Source organism: Gopherus evgoodei, chromosome 1 (genome assembly GCF_007399415.2).
Source record: "Gopherus evgoodei ecotype Sinaloan lineage chromosome 1, rGopEvg1_v1.p, whole genome shotgun sequence".
In the NCBI taxonomy this organism is placed as follows: Eukaryota; Metazoa; Chordata; order Testudines; family Testudinidae; genus Gopherus; species Gopherus evgoodei.
The window spans coordinates 144,857,827-144,872,822 of NC_044322.1; the positions used below are offsets into that span (position 1 = coordinate 144,857,827).

General features: G+C 35.4%; 1 protein-coding gene across 3 annotated transcripts in view; it reads left to right on the forward strand.

Annotated features, from left to right (window-relative positions):
• Positions 1-14,996, forward strand: part of POLA1 (DNA polymerase alpha 1, catalytic subunit) — a 347,695-nt gene that overhangs the window by 175,768 nt on the left and 156,931 nt on the right. For all 3 annotated transcript variants that reach the window (XM_030575194.1, XM_030575210.1, XM_030575203.1), the window contains 2 exons: positions 1,363-1,544; positions 3,270-3,401. In XM_030575194.1, the coding sequence (XP_030431054.1) occupies positions 1,363-1,544; positions 3,270-3,401 (314 nt within the window). The remainder of the gene's footprint in view (positions 1-1,362; positions 1,545-3,269; positions 3,402-14,996) is intronic.

The following is a 14,996-nucleotide window of genomic DNA, read 5'->3' on the forward strand; positions in this document are numbered from 1 at the left end:
CATTTATTAGTTATAGAAAAAAATAGTGTAATGATTAAAAAATTAATTGCAGAATTTTTTATTTTGTAATAAATTTAAATGGTGTTATACATACAAGTTTAATTGAACTCAGTTTTGTGCCAAGGTAAGTTCTTTAGGTGTATAAATATTATTTCTTTTCACGTGGTAAGACAAAGACTTCAGTCTTATAAAGAAGTGTAGCTGGATGCTCATCCTTTTCCAACTTCTCTAAAATCATTGCTAAATTGTTGGATTTCACACTTACTTAAATAATGTGAGATGACACATTTTACTTCCTTACTTCATTTACTTTTCTTAAACTTTCACTTTATTCTGAAAATATTCCTTTATAGAAATGTTTTATAAGACCTTTTTCTTTTATAATAAAGTAAGCCATTGTTCCTGAACATTTTGTCATATGTCCGTATTAGAATATAAATTTTGATGGACATTGATCTAGATTGTCTTTACCTAGGTTAAAAATAAATTGCAGATCAAGTAACTAGTCCTTTTTATAAAAAAAAATAAAAATAAAAAAGTTAAACATGCTGCTAAAAACACGTCAAGAAATGTGAAATTCACCAGCTTTACTTTGACCCTCAGATAACGAGGGAAAATGAACTTTGTGCTTATGTTTTTTTTTTCTTTTTATTGAGTCAGTATTTTTAGGATTTTTTTTATATATTTGTTTAAATTCTTGGGTTCTGGCAACCAGAAATAAATCATTTTGTCTCCAACACTACCTTTTAAAATCCTGCTCCTGAATTTTAACCGCTGCATTAGATTGAAACCTACATGCTGTTAACCACTGAGCCAAAATGAAATAGACCACTGCATTGAAATCAGAGTTGGTAGTTGTATACGGACTTGAAAGAGTTGGTAATAGCAGTGCACTCGTGTTTCTTTAAGGGGATTTTTATTCTCTGTTTTCAGTTTTAGTGGTCCCATTTTGATTTAAAGACTATTTCTTAATAACGATGCACATTTTATTGAAATATTTTCAGTATAACTTAAAAAGAAAATAACAATAAAACCATCCGTGAGGACTGGTTTCCTCAGAAACAAAATGTTCTGTTGCATACTCCCATGATGGATAATGCAGTGTGCTGCTTTTATTTATAAAGCAATCTTGTATAAAAAGATAAGTGATTTCTTCGTGTTACGTGAACCTTATCTTAGGTTAAACATTGTAAAATGTATTTATATTTTTTTAAAGCAATCCTTTCCTGAAGACAGAGTTTTACTTTCTGAATTTACATTTTTGTGACCCATTTTGAAGCTGTGGTACCAAATCTAAGGGAAAAAACCTGACCTAGCTGAATCGCTTACTTTGGTCTTGGAATTTTTATTTCTTATTAATAGGACTGGATCCCTCCCAATTCAAAGTCCATCACCATTACCATAAAGATGAGGAGAATGATGCCTTACTTGGTGGCCCGGCTCAGCTCACTGATGAGGAGAAATATAGGGATTGTGAAAGATTCAAGTTTTCCTGTCCAAGATGTGGAACAGAGAACATTTATGACAATGTCTTTGACGGTTCGGTTAGTTTTTGGTCTTTTTGTTTCCCTAGTAGGTTTGATAAGCTTTTTCTTTTTGAAAAGCCTTTTTTCAAACAAGAGTCATTGGAATTTGGATTGGGAAAAGACACTGTTTTGGTTCTGTTATTGATAACTTTGGATCAGAGATTGTCAGTGCTGAATCCTATTCCATTCACACATTTCAGCATTGTACTCTGGAAGCATTTGTCAGATTAATGAAGCCAAATGGTGCATCTGCTTTGCTTTACAAATAGAAGTTAGTGTAATTTTTTTAATATTTAATATTTATCTTAACTTTGTAACTTGCAATTTTCTATTTAATGAAGCCTCTTTGTAGCAATAACATTTTCTTATCCTAAATCATATTAATTGGAACATAGTGTTTTTGAAAATCAGTGTTTTTCTTTTTACATCCCACTTCCCTTCTTGACAGAAAGGTACTTCTGCACTATCTTTCCTGCTGTCTTTGTATATCAGACATCAAAAGTCATAGGGGATGCATTCCTGTCAGGAAGTGCTGCCAAAAAATGTAACTCTGACCTTGGCTCAGAACTTGAAATAGGGCCAGGTATTTAACTCTGCTGCAATGTTATGCATGGACTAGTCATTGGCAAATTAGTAGGCTGCAGAGTAGTGAAAACCTTGAAAGTTAAAGCAAATATATCCTTTATCTAAATTAAAAGTAATTATTTTAAGTTAATTTGGACAAACAGCAGATGTTTTGCATTTTTTGAATCAAAACAAAGCAGTCATTGGAAGCAAGCAAGAGGAAAGGACAGACACAGATCAGCAATGCTTTGTAAATCCTTGACTTATGCTTCATTACAGCTGTAAATACGATAGTTAATTGCATGGAGGCTTGACGACTTGCAGATGGGCTAACTGTAGAAGAGCTTATGTCAAGCTCTGGAATTGCTTAGTGTTGTGGGTGAGATTTTAACCAGATCGGATCAGAAAAACAGATTTGAAATATTAACAGGAAAAAAATCCCTCCCAAACTGTTACGATCATACAGCCATATAGGGTGTTCCTTTACAATGAGAATTTTACTAACTTAATTTTAGCTATTTACAATCAATCTTTAGGATCTGAAAACTCAATTTCACATGTGTGAAGATATGCAAAGTGTTTCAGTTGGCAATTAATGTACTGTCTATAATTTTAGTGGATGACATGGTATAAACCTTTAATATTATTCTTTGTACTTTTAAAAATTATTAAATAAGCCTGAAACAAAAAAGATAGCTTAATGATGTACACTCTTGTAGCACATCTTCACATTTGATGCTTATAGGAATGATTCCAAGACTACGATCAATAGTTTTGAGAAGGATGTTGGTGTCCTTGATAAAAGTGATAAGCCTGTCTTTTTCAGGGGAATTGATTTTACTATAGATTTCACTAGTTTATTTTTATTCAACATCATTAGTTAAATGATAAAGTCTGAAACAAGTGATTTGTTAAGTTCCCCAAATGACATTTGTTTAAGAGAAGAGTGAGAAGACTGTACATCCTAGTGGAGAAGAATCTTTAGGAATGGAGAAGCCAATTGTCATGGGGTAGGAGGAAGGAAGACTTCTGTCTGGGATTAAATTGAAGAAAGGTTTTACAATATTTTGTTTCTTTATACATTGCTAGCCTATGTTTGTGTATATACTGTATACACACTCTCGTGTGATAACTTTATAGTGGTTTTGTGATTGTTTTCAACATTATTTTAATCTGCAGGGAAAGCTTATGGAACCCAGCTTGCAACAGTGCAGTAAGAAAGAATGTGATGAGTCGCCTTTCAACTATATGATTCAAATGAACAACAAACTACTCTTGGATATTAGACGTTACTTAAAAAGCTACTATAATGTAAGTATCCAAAAAGTATTCTTTACAATGTTAAATTAATCATCAGTTCTCTAATGGGTACTCAGTTTTTCTTGGGGTCACAGTGTATTCATTTTGTGCAATACTGGTTACTGTGCTTTTATAGTAGCTGCAAACAACTTCCCCTCCCCCCCCCATAAGTAATGTGATTTTTATTCTCATTAAAATAGATTGATGGATGTTAAATCCTAATTTTAAATACTTCTTGTTTCCAAAATAAATTTTAACATTCCCCAGTCTAAAGGATATGATAGATAAGAACATCTTAAATTTTTGCATGTAAGTTATTGGCCATGTTACAGATAGGGTAGATCTTTTGTATTTTAAGTTTATTTTTTGAAGAAAAGATGACTGTAATGCATTGAGAAAAATCTATGAAGGTAGGGATTTGAGCATGCAAATACCAACTTTTCTTTTAAACTAAATCTGGTTCAAGATGCATTGTTTAATGAACAGCCTATTAATAAGGTTCTGAAGGATGACAGAGAGAATAACTTCTTACTATCTCTGTGGGTTATGAAGGTTTCTTTCTGGCTTGCAAGGTTTTTTGAACCACTTTGATACAATTTTTTTTAATCAAACATGTTGAAACCAGACACAAGCATAAAGGTTTTGGCATTTTTGGCATTATACAGCCTCTTCCAAGTAGCATGAAGAAGGCTGTTTCATAGCAAAATGTTACTGTCTATTCTTGAGGTATCCATTTGCGGTTCAAAAACGTAAATGAAAGGTATCGTATGGATTAAAGTACTCCGTGTTTCTTATAAGCTGGACACATCCACTTCTTAGGTATCAAAGTATTCAGATGTCAGGGGACTAATTGAGTCACTTTTATAGTGTACAGACAAACTTAATATTAACTTAAGTATGATTTTACATATACAGTGAAAATGTGTATCTACTGAAATGAGTTAATTTTCTTTTTTAGTTGCAACATAAATTGTAACTAGATCCTGGAGCAGGTTTATGGTGAGATGGGTTGGGAATGTTTTTGTGAAATGGTAAAGGATATTTGATTTTATAATAGGCAATGTGGGAGCTTCAGATGCTCAGCACTTCTGAAAATAAGGCCTTAAGTGTACAAAGCTGAGTAACCAAAATTAGACTCTGTTTTTGAAAATTTAGTCTTTTGAATGGCTTACCAAATTGATGGTTCCTTTGGTTGAATATTACAAAACGTTTGCAGGGAAGTACAGTAGTAATTTTTTCTAGTAGCTCCAGTTTATGCTTATGTTCTAATAGCTCTCACTTGGGTACTGTTTTTTCCCTCTGTATTAATTCTTAATACTTTTAAAGTAAATGTTTCCATACTTATCACATTGCCAGTGGAAAAAAAATTCTCAATTCCTATAAGAAATTCTTTTAAAAAAAAATCTCAATTCCTTTATATTTGTTTGTAGTATTTGACAGCCCTGTTTTCAGAGAGCCAAACATTTTTTGCCATGTTTAAATTTAATCACTTAATTACAAGTGCGAATAAGTTGCTCCTTCATATGAAAGTTGAAGGCATTGGCAGATGGTTTGAATAGGCAACACCATACTGAACGTATGGGTTTGAGACCTCATATTAAACCTTCATTTAACATTAACCTAGCAGAAGCTTCCTTTCAAAGTTCATCTGTTTCCAAAATGGACATTCAAATAACATAATTATTGTTATGTAATGAAATTTGTTTTATTAAGGCAATATATCAAAGCATGTAGCTTTAGTATAAAAGTTGCTTACCTGCTAAACTTTTCTAGATTTGATGCATTTAAATTGTTATAATTATTTAACAAGTGCTAAGCAGATTTCGAGCACTTAATGTGCAAGAAAACATTACATGCACAGAATGTACAATACTGAACACATTGGAAGAGACAAATTGTGTTCAAGTTAAGAGGAAAGAGTTAGTATTGCACAATGCTCTGTCCATATCAGTAAACATCTTGCTATAGGTTTGTACCACATTATTATGAAATCAAGTTATAAATCAAAACGGAAAGTGCTATTGTTTGAATGCTGCCAAACAATTAGAAAGGTTCATTACATTCTAACTTTTTTTAAATATCCTTTTCCATGGTTCATAGAAATTGTGATTGAATATAACTAATGAGCTCCTTCATGTGGAAGTTATAGCAGTGTAACAAGGAGTTCCCTGAACTCTTTGATATATTTTAATAGGAATTTATTGAGAATTGAGCTTTAGACCAGTTGATCAAATTATTTGTACAGCATTTTGAAGGTAAAAAAGCTGTGTAAATGCCAAGCATCATTATTAGTCTCCAGAAGATTGAGATTATTGTGCTGCCAGAGCTTATTTCCAAATAGAATAGTATTTTTAGTTTGTAAAAAGGAGATTTCTTTGAATTGGACAGGAAACCTTTATTGTATCCCAGTAATAATTAGAGAGGCAGGTGCTCTGTGAGCTTCATTGTATCTCTTTTATCCAGTACTTCTAATAGCTGTGTAACAGTTAGAGTTGAAAATTTTCAAATGACATGTTTGGGCTAAGGGAAATATATAATCTTATAACCTATAATGACATACATTCAGAGCAAAACTTTGGATGAAACTTTGAGACTTGGGTGTAGCGGATTGTTGTTGGAATGTTTGCGCCCTTCAGTTGTTCAGGAAGAGAGGTAAAAATTTAATATAGAAAAACAAATTTTTAGTTCACGTTTGTATGGCAGATATTACTATTGTTTCTATAGGGATAAAATTGTACCTAAACCAGAAATGTATCTATATGAAAATCTGAAGGTTTTGTTTTAACCTTAAATATAGTAAACTACATTTTATGAAGGTAACAGTGCCTAGATTCGGATGATTTCGTAACGCCTGTTCCAAAGCCCATTGAAATCAATGGGAGTCTTTCCAGCGAGTTCAATGGGCTTTGAATCAGGCCTTTAAGGATTTCAGACGACTCCTCCTTCATTCCTTATTCTGTTTAAGTGCCTTAAAAAGTCCAACCTTGTAAATTTATCATTATAAATTTTATTAGCTTAGGTACAAAATCTGTTTGTCATGGTGCTGATAAAAATCGAATGATACTTTACTTGTAAAAGACAAAACAAAAAAACTCCCAAATAAATACACTATGCAAGTGGGCAAGTAGAACTGTGCAAGGCTGCTATAATTCCTACTGTTTTATTGCATGCATTCACCTTTTTGTAAAGTACATTTCTTTGTTGCAAAAACCAGCCTGGTTCCATCTGAACACTGAAATATTGTTTAGCTACCACAAACCGCATTTAGCATTATTCCAGTAGTTAATTCCTTAATATTAAATAACATACCAGTCTTGATCTTAATTATTCATTTGTAACTGCAAATATATTAAGCCAAGATGATATCCAAAGATTTTCGTTTCTTTCCAGAGCTGCATTATTCTTTTGAAAGATTGATCTCAGTTTTTTAAATTCGGCTGCAGAAAAGCAAATAGAGAGAGAAATAGCTAATCTAAATTGGGAAATGAAGAGGGCTTTTTTAAGCATGAAAATTTCATCATCTTGTCAGCTGGCAGAATGCCTGCTGTGTGGATTCACAAAGGCTAAGAATTACACTTTCATGAAATTTTCCTCACTAACTGCCCTGGTTAATTTGAAAGATAACCCACTGTTTTAATTCATTCCTCAATTGGGCGGTGCAGGTTTTATTTTTGATCTGACAAAGCATTTATGTTAATCGTTTTGGCCCTCTCTAGACACTCTTGGGATTGTGCTTTTACAATAAATGTGTCTGTGATAGCTCTTTAGTCTATTATACTTACAATAGATCCATAGAACTGGTAATTAATTCTGTACTGCTTTGGAAATGGGAAGAATAGGTGTAGCTCTGTCAAGTGCTGCTGGGAAGTTTGTTTAGCTGGTTCATTTTTGAAGTGTTACCCTCAGCCATCAATGAAACATCCATGCTGGAGAGGGACTAGGACAGAAAACTAGGACCATAAATGAGTAAACAAACCCAACTTTTACCTTGAAGAGTGAAGTCACTTAATTTATGGTATTTGCATCTAATTCTTATGTTGAAAAATTATAACAGAAACTTCCCATTTAAATATTTGTCTATAATGTGGACACACATTATAGAAAGAGTTTGGGGTATAAAGGTTAGCTATTTTATTGCGTTTAATTGCACATCCCAATCCATAGCCATAAGAAAATTGCATAATCTAACACTTAGCACCCCTAAATAAGTTCCTCATATTTCCTTTGGTTATTAAGAGAAGAAATGGATTACCAATGTAATGTCCACAAATTGAAGCTAAAAACAGTACATTACACATGCGATCTGATTGATAGCAAAGTTCACCTTGCATTGAGTGAGTTGTTGATTAAGAGCTATTATCACACAATCACAATATACTTTTACCTGTTCATTTAATGTACACCTGTGGTGCATCAGAGCTTGTTTGTAGTTAAGGGATATGTTTAAATATGAGGAAGTCTCAAGTTTATTTATTAGTTCACAGTTACTAACACTGTAAAACCTGTTTTGACTTATGCATCTTTGTTTTATGTACAGTATTTTTTTTTAAATGCAACTAGCCTTAAAATAAGGTGTAACAAAATGCCCTTATTTCATGACCCTTGTCCGCTGAACCAATGTACCCCACAGATGGAAGTGAGTTTGAAGGCTGTTGAACACTGCTAAATAACTTTGTGCTATTCTGCTGTGAAAATTCAGTGTTCAATAGCCCTCAAAATTTCTCATTTCTTACCTGTGGTGGGGTGGTCTGCTGCTGGCACATAAGGACTATAAAGCATATAGGTACCCTAGTTGAAGTTCTCTTGAATTATTTTAGTTTTTGTGTATATCTTGGTTTTTGTATTAATATTTAGAACATTTAGAAAGGTGAACATTTTTTAAACGAACGCCATTATAAGATGTTATAAAAAGCTTGTAAATATAGAGATTTCAATACATATCCATATAACAGTACAAAGATAACAGGTCTGGTTCTGAACCTATCATCTTTCCCACTGCAGTCAAATGCATTGCCAACAAGCTACAGGTGGACACCACATGAACAGGTAAACACATGATTGTAAGGAATGTGATGACTGTTCTGTAATCATGTTTTCCCAAGATTAATCTGTGTAAGTTTTTTGGTACTAGTAACTTTAGGGTGTTCAAGCATTTGATGATGAGTAAATAAGACCAAAACACAGGAGAAATTAAGAGGTCATTTGAGGGAAGTGTTATTCAGCTATGACGAGAAGCTGCTATCCAAGCATTAGTATTGACTATTATGGGAAATACATTATCTACTATATATACATGGATTTGTGAGGCTTTTGCAGAGTTTGGAATTACGTCATTGTACTCTCACTTTATGAATCAAACACGATGGTGATGTTTCTGTAATAGGGGAAGCTTCCAAGTGAAGGCAGAGTTGAAAACAAATGCAGTGCAAAGGAAAGGTAAAAGACTAATGTGGTTCTGTTAGTGGTTCCAAAGGGCCTAAGAATGAATGGAAAGAAAATCCCATCAAATTGTCAAGATTTTCTTTGGTTTTTAGTTGGTTTGCCCAATAGCATCTCCTCTGTCTTTTTCTTCATTGCGACTAACAGCTACATTTCAGCCAGAACCCTATTTTAGCTAACCATCAGGAAATAGGAGATTTACTGTTCAATGAGGAAACAATAATCAATATACCGATTGTATTGTAGCCCAAACAATCTTAGAAGCTCACATGTACACTGGACTGGAGATAGGATGAGACCGTTTGGGAAACCATATGCAAGGGCCCTTTGGAATGATAAGCAGTTATTCATCACAGACTTCATTGTGTATTAGCTAGAACTGGTTAATCACTACTGTAACTTTCTGTAATCTGCACCATGAAGGGAAGGTTTGAGACCTCTACCATCAAGATTACTTTTTTTAGCACAGTGTTTCAAGATGATGGTCAATCAAGGCAACTTCACAAAAGGCACCAGCATTTTTCTTACCAGTAATGGACTGACACTTTTTTATCGGCTTTTAGTAGTCCCAGTGGGTAGGAGCCCAGCTCACTAATGGTTGAGTGAAGCTTGCCCAATGCACTCACAACCTCAGTCATTGAGATTGGGTGAAATTCAGCTAGAAAATAGGGTATGTTTATCCTTTTCTACCTCCACTGTGTAAGAATGTGCATAATTTTGACTGTGCCATTATTGACCCTTTTGTTCCAATAACTGAACAGAATTGTCTTTCCAAGTGTTATGGAAACAGTGAAGTCCACTTCTGAGTGCATGCTATTGAAACTAGTCCATTAACAGAAACAGTGATGTGCCTTGGCCACAGCCTGGAGGTCATGATAACTATGACAAAGTGGTGCAGGTGCTATAAGGGAGGAGAATCATAGTCTCATTCTAGACTTGACTGTTTCCAAGGCAATTTCAATAGCCAACCAGGAACCACTACTGGAATTCAGATTTTCATATTCATGTAATTCTGTTCTTTAGCAGTAATTGTTGAAATATGTATTTACATCTGTCTAGGCTTAGGCTTTTTGTTATATGCCATTCAAATGTTTAATGTAATTTTGGATAGAAAAGGACCTCTACTGTGTAAAACACTTGGTATGACAAGGAATATGAGTCCAGTAATTACTTAAATTTGGGTACGTCTAAAATTTATGAAACACAGTTGCCAATTCTAACTGCAATTTTTATTGATATACTTGCACTTCTTATTCAAAGCAAATAATGCTTTTTACAGTGAATTATCAAACAGTCATATACATCTATGCTACTAATTGAAGCTCTTACTTTTGGAGGCCATTTTAACCGTCTTGCTGGATGATAATCCAAAATGTAGTCCATTGACCTTGAACTTCTTACCTTGCATATGTGAGAAGATCCAAAAAGTCTCTACAGTAGAAGAGGTCACACTTCCACCAGACGTGACTTCCCTTCCCACCTTGCCCTGCTCAATGTCCTGCTTCCATAGAGGCAACAGGCAGCTGGAGACTCTTCTCCTCAGAATGACATTTTTGTCAATATTTGTTGTCATCTTTACCAAAATGTTTTCTTACAAGTGACTGGCAGTATACAATCCTTTGGTTTGACACTACTTTTAGAAAGCTATGGGATGTTTTTGAAAGTTGATATTGGAGAGATTGAGGGTCTGTCTTAGTATGCATGGTCTCTTTTTCAGCCACAGCAAACAAAATAGCAGATAAGTCTCTTAATACCGTTGGTAAGGCCTCCTCACTGCCAGACCTAGTGTTCCTTGTTCAAAGGCCTCAGGAGGTGAAGGAACAAACAATAACATTAACGGCTAATACAGCTCCTGCACAGGGAAAACAGTCTAACCTTCACATTCCGCTGTCAGAGTAGGTAGACGTGTCTATGCTAAGTGCTAAGACAAAGTAAGTTGGGCAGATACCGGATAATGTAAGAAGCCACCTGTAGCTGTTACTATCATCAGAAACATAAGTGTCTGTAACTGAGGTTTACTGGCATTAATCAAGAATCAGTCCTCAATCAGAGGTATTAATTTTCAAATAGATTTTTATAGTTTTTACCAGCTTTTGGGGGAAGAACAGGTATTTTGTACCAAGAATCCTTTTCCTTGACCATTTTGGTTTGTTCCTCTTTTAGTGTCCCGTTGCTTCAAGAAAAGTTTCCATTTCAGTGAATCCTTGGAAGTCTCTAGACAGCAGAAAAAAGCAGCTCATGGAAACAAAAATATCTGTTTCATCCAAGTATTCTACAATTCCCTGTAGAAGAAGAAAGGGATTTAATAATGCAGATTAGCATTCTGATTTGTAAAGTTTCCATTGCTCTCTGTTCCTTCCAAGAGTCCAGAAAATGTATTAGCCCAAACTTCATTGGACATATCTTCCTCTAATTCTTTCCTTTTCTCAAAAGAAAAAAGGGGAAAATATCAGATATAAAGGTATATATTATCTTATCTATTTATCCAAGAAGAAAAGTGAAATGTCTTCTTCACAATTATAAGAATCCATCAAAGAAACCACAGATACATTGATTTTTCTTGCTTTTAAGAAAAATACAGTAGCATCTTTAAATCTTCAAAGGAAGGAAGCAGAACCCTCAAACAAAACATTTTTTCCCCTCCCCTCTTTCTTAAACTGTCCCAGAAACTATTGATATCTGGAATAGATTCAACATAAGATGTCCCTTCCAAAGGAGAAACACTGTCTTAACAGTTTACAAAATTATGTAAAATTTAGTGAAGCTGAAATATACTAAAGTAAAGTTCACACACCTGTCAAAGTAGACTTTTTGTTAGCAAAAGACAGTAATCCCTTCTGATGGTGGCCTCTTTCCTGAGGATCCTTGGTGCAGAATTATTTGTTGTTTCCTTAAGGAGGAGGTTCTTGGAGTTCTCTGCTGCATCTATCCTACTTTTATGTCTTTTACATGTTTTGTTTTTGTTATATCTCTGCTGTATGCAAATCTATTTACGTTTTATGGTAAAAGTTAAAACTGTTCATCAAGAAAATATCTCTGGTCACTTATTACTGACACCTTCCTAAATGCTATAATTTTCAACAAGATACTTTTTCCTCTAATGAAATGACCAGCATGTGCCTGTGGAGAGGCAATTGCCATATCAAATGGATCTCAGCAGCTGCAAGGTTTGCAGTGGTTCAGTGAGGTCCTCAAAAATGAGGTAGCAGAAAATGCAAGAAAAGAAAAGCATATTATTAAATTTAAGAGTTCCTTTTGTCAATTTAATTCTAGACAGTTTAGAAAAACACCACTTTATTGGTACAACAAATACAGATTTTGGTCCAAACCACTTAAGAAAAGAAGAGGTCAAGGACCAAGCAAAAACGGAGCACACAGACCAATTGCATGACTCCAAACACTCAGCGCACCTCCTGAGAAGGCAGTATTCTTGACCCAATCTCAGAAAATGAGCTGTCACAGTAGGTTCCAGGGGCTATGTAGTAATGTTTACCAAAATTCTTTCTCTATCCTCTGTAGCATCTTCAGTGATCAGGAACATGGAACAGGTAGCCCTTACGGTGCAGGCAATTCATAAACTCATGTCAGTTGGTGCAGCAAAGGCAGCTGCTGCTGAGTTACACACTTCTCAGGCATTGCACATATTTGTTCTGATATGGCCCATTGAGATCAAATCAATGCTCAGCTTCAAATGCCTCAGCAGATCTGTAGAGAAGCCTTCCTTTAGGAGGGAGACATTGCTCTGGATTTTAGCAGTCATGGACTTAAAGAATTTTGAGACATCCGTTCAACTTAACCAGTTCCTTTCTTCGTTCCTTTATTTGCTCCTTTTACAATAGATTCTCTTCGCTCTGTTTTCAGGGGTGTCACACTACCTAATACTGCCAAGGCAGAATTCTATCTTTTGATGTCACTGAATGTGTAAATCAGGTCTTTTTACTAGTGACTGTAGGGCATCTGTCTTTTTCTGTATGGGAATAACATTCTGATAAATCTCCAGACAAGTGGAGAGGTAAATACAAGCATCCAGATAATCATTCATGGAAACCCTGCAGTCCCATAGATTTGTTTCAATTTAGGGAAAACAAGTCTAATACCCAGTATAGTTTTAGATCATCCAGGAGTAAACAAAAGAGAGACTCTTCAAGCAAGAGTATTCCTATTTGAAGAAAGGAGCAGGGAAGCTGTACTCTGATATATATCCACTACTGAGCAGTAAGCATCCAGCTGCAAGCCTCTCTTTTATGGGTTCTGGGCATAATAGTGTCCTTGATAAAGTTACTACAGTTGGGAATGTGTAATGGTGTTTTGCACAGAAATTGAGATCACAATCAAAAAGGAAACCTCACACTCTTCCCCTGTACCACAAAGTGACAACATTCTTTGTATGGTGGACATACTCAAATTAGATCATAAGAGAGTCTCCTTTTTCTTCAAATGTTGAGAAAAATAACTGCCAGAGATGCCAGTCTCCAGAGCTGGGGATGTGCATTGGAAGCAGAATTTTATTCCTGGAGTGTGATCTAAGGCGGGGGGACCCACAGTGTAATTTTTTTCCCCAATGATTTGGTTAGTTTTACAAAAGTTTGTAGGACTGAAGCTAAATATGCCGGCTATACAAGAACTGGGTATTATTCACTGATCAAGGTAGACAACAGCTTGATGATGAGAGACGTTAGACAAGTAGCATGAGTGCCTTTCAGCTACTCACTCTACATCAGGAATCAGTAGCCTTTTTCTTTTGGGCAGAATGTAAAATTCAGTCCCCTGAGGCCATACACCGAGAATCATAGAAATGTAGGCTGAAAGGCACCTTAAGAAGAGACATGCACTGATGCAGGATCAAGTAAACCTAGACCATCCCCGATAGGTGTTTGTCTGTCTAACCTGTTTTTAAACACCGCTGATGATTGGGATTCCACAACCTCCATTGGAAGCCTATGCCAGAGCTTAACCATGCTTATCGTTAGAAAGAGTTACCTAATATCTAACCTAAATCTCCCTCACTGCAGATCAAGCCCCTTGTTTCTTGTCCTACCTTCAATGTATATGAAGAATAATTGATCACAATCCTTTTTATAACAGCCTTTATCATGTTTGGAGACAGTTATCAGGTTCCCCTCTCGGTTGTCTTTTCTGAAAACTAAACATGCACAGTTTTCTCAATCTTTCCTCATAGATAGGTTTTCTAAACTGATTCTCATTCTTGTTACTCTCTGCTGCACTCCCTCCAATTTCTCCATATCATTTCTAAAGTGTTGTGCCCACAATGAATACAGTAGTTCTGTTTTGAGGCATCACCATACTTCCCATGTCTTGTATCAGAGGGGTAGCCGTGTTAGTCTGGATCTGTAAAAGCAGCAAAGAATCCTGTGGCACCTTATAGACTAACCGACGTTTTGGAGCATGAGCTTTCGTGGGTGAATACCCATTTCATCGGATACATGCATCCAATGAAGTGAGTATTCACTCACGAAAGCTCATGCTCCAAAATGTCAGTTAGTCTATAAGGTGCCACAGGATTCTTTGCTGCTTTCCCATGTCTTGACACTCCAGTTAATACACCCCAGAACATTATCCTTTTTTACAACTGCCTCACACTGTTGACTCATTCAATTTGTTATCTGCTAGAGTACCCCAGATCCTTTTAACAGTACTACCACCTAGCCAGTTATTCCCCATTTTGTAGTTGTGCATTTGATTTTTCCTTCCTAAATGAAGTACTTTGCACTTATCTTTAGTGTAATTCATCTTGTTAAATTCAGAGCAATTCTCCAAATTTTCATGGTGGTTTGAATTCTAATCCTGCTCTCCAGAGTGCTTGCAACCCCTCCCAACTTTGTATCGTCTGCATATTTTATAAGCATGCCTTCCACTCCATTATCCATGTTATTAATGAAAATAATGAATAGCACTGTCCCCTGTGGGACCCCACTAGATACATCCTCCCAGTTTGACAGTGAAGCATTGGTGATTACTCTTTAAAGTACAGTCTTTCAACCAGTTTTGCACCCCCTAAAGTAATTTCATCTAGATCATGTCTGTAGTTTGCTTATGAGAATGTCAGGTGGGACTCAACTGGGACAGTAACAATGTCAAAGAAGGAAATTAGGTAGGTTTGGGGTAATCTTTTTTTTTTTTTTTTTTCCTTGACAAATCCATGCTGGT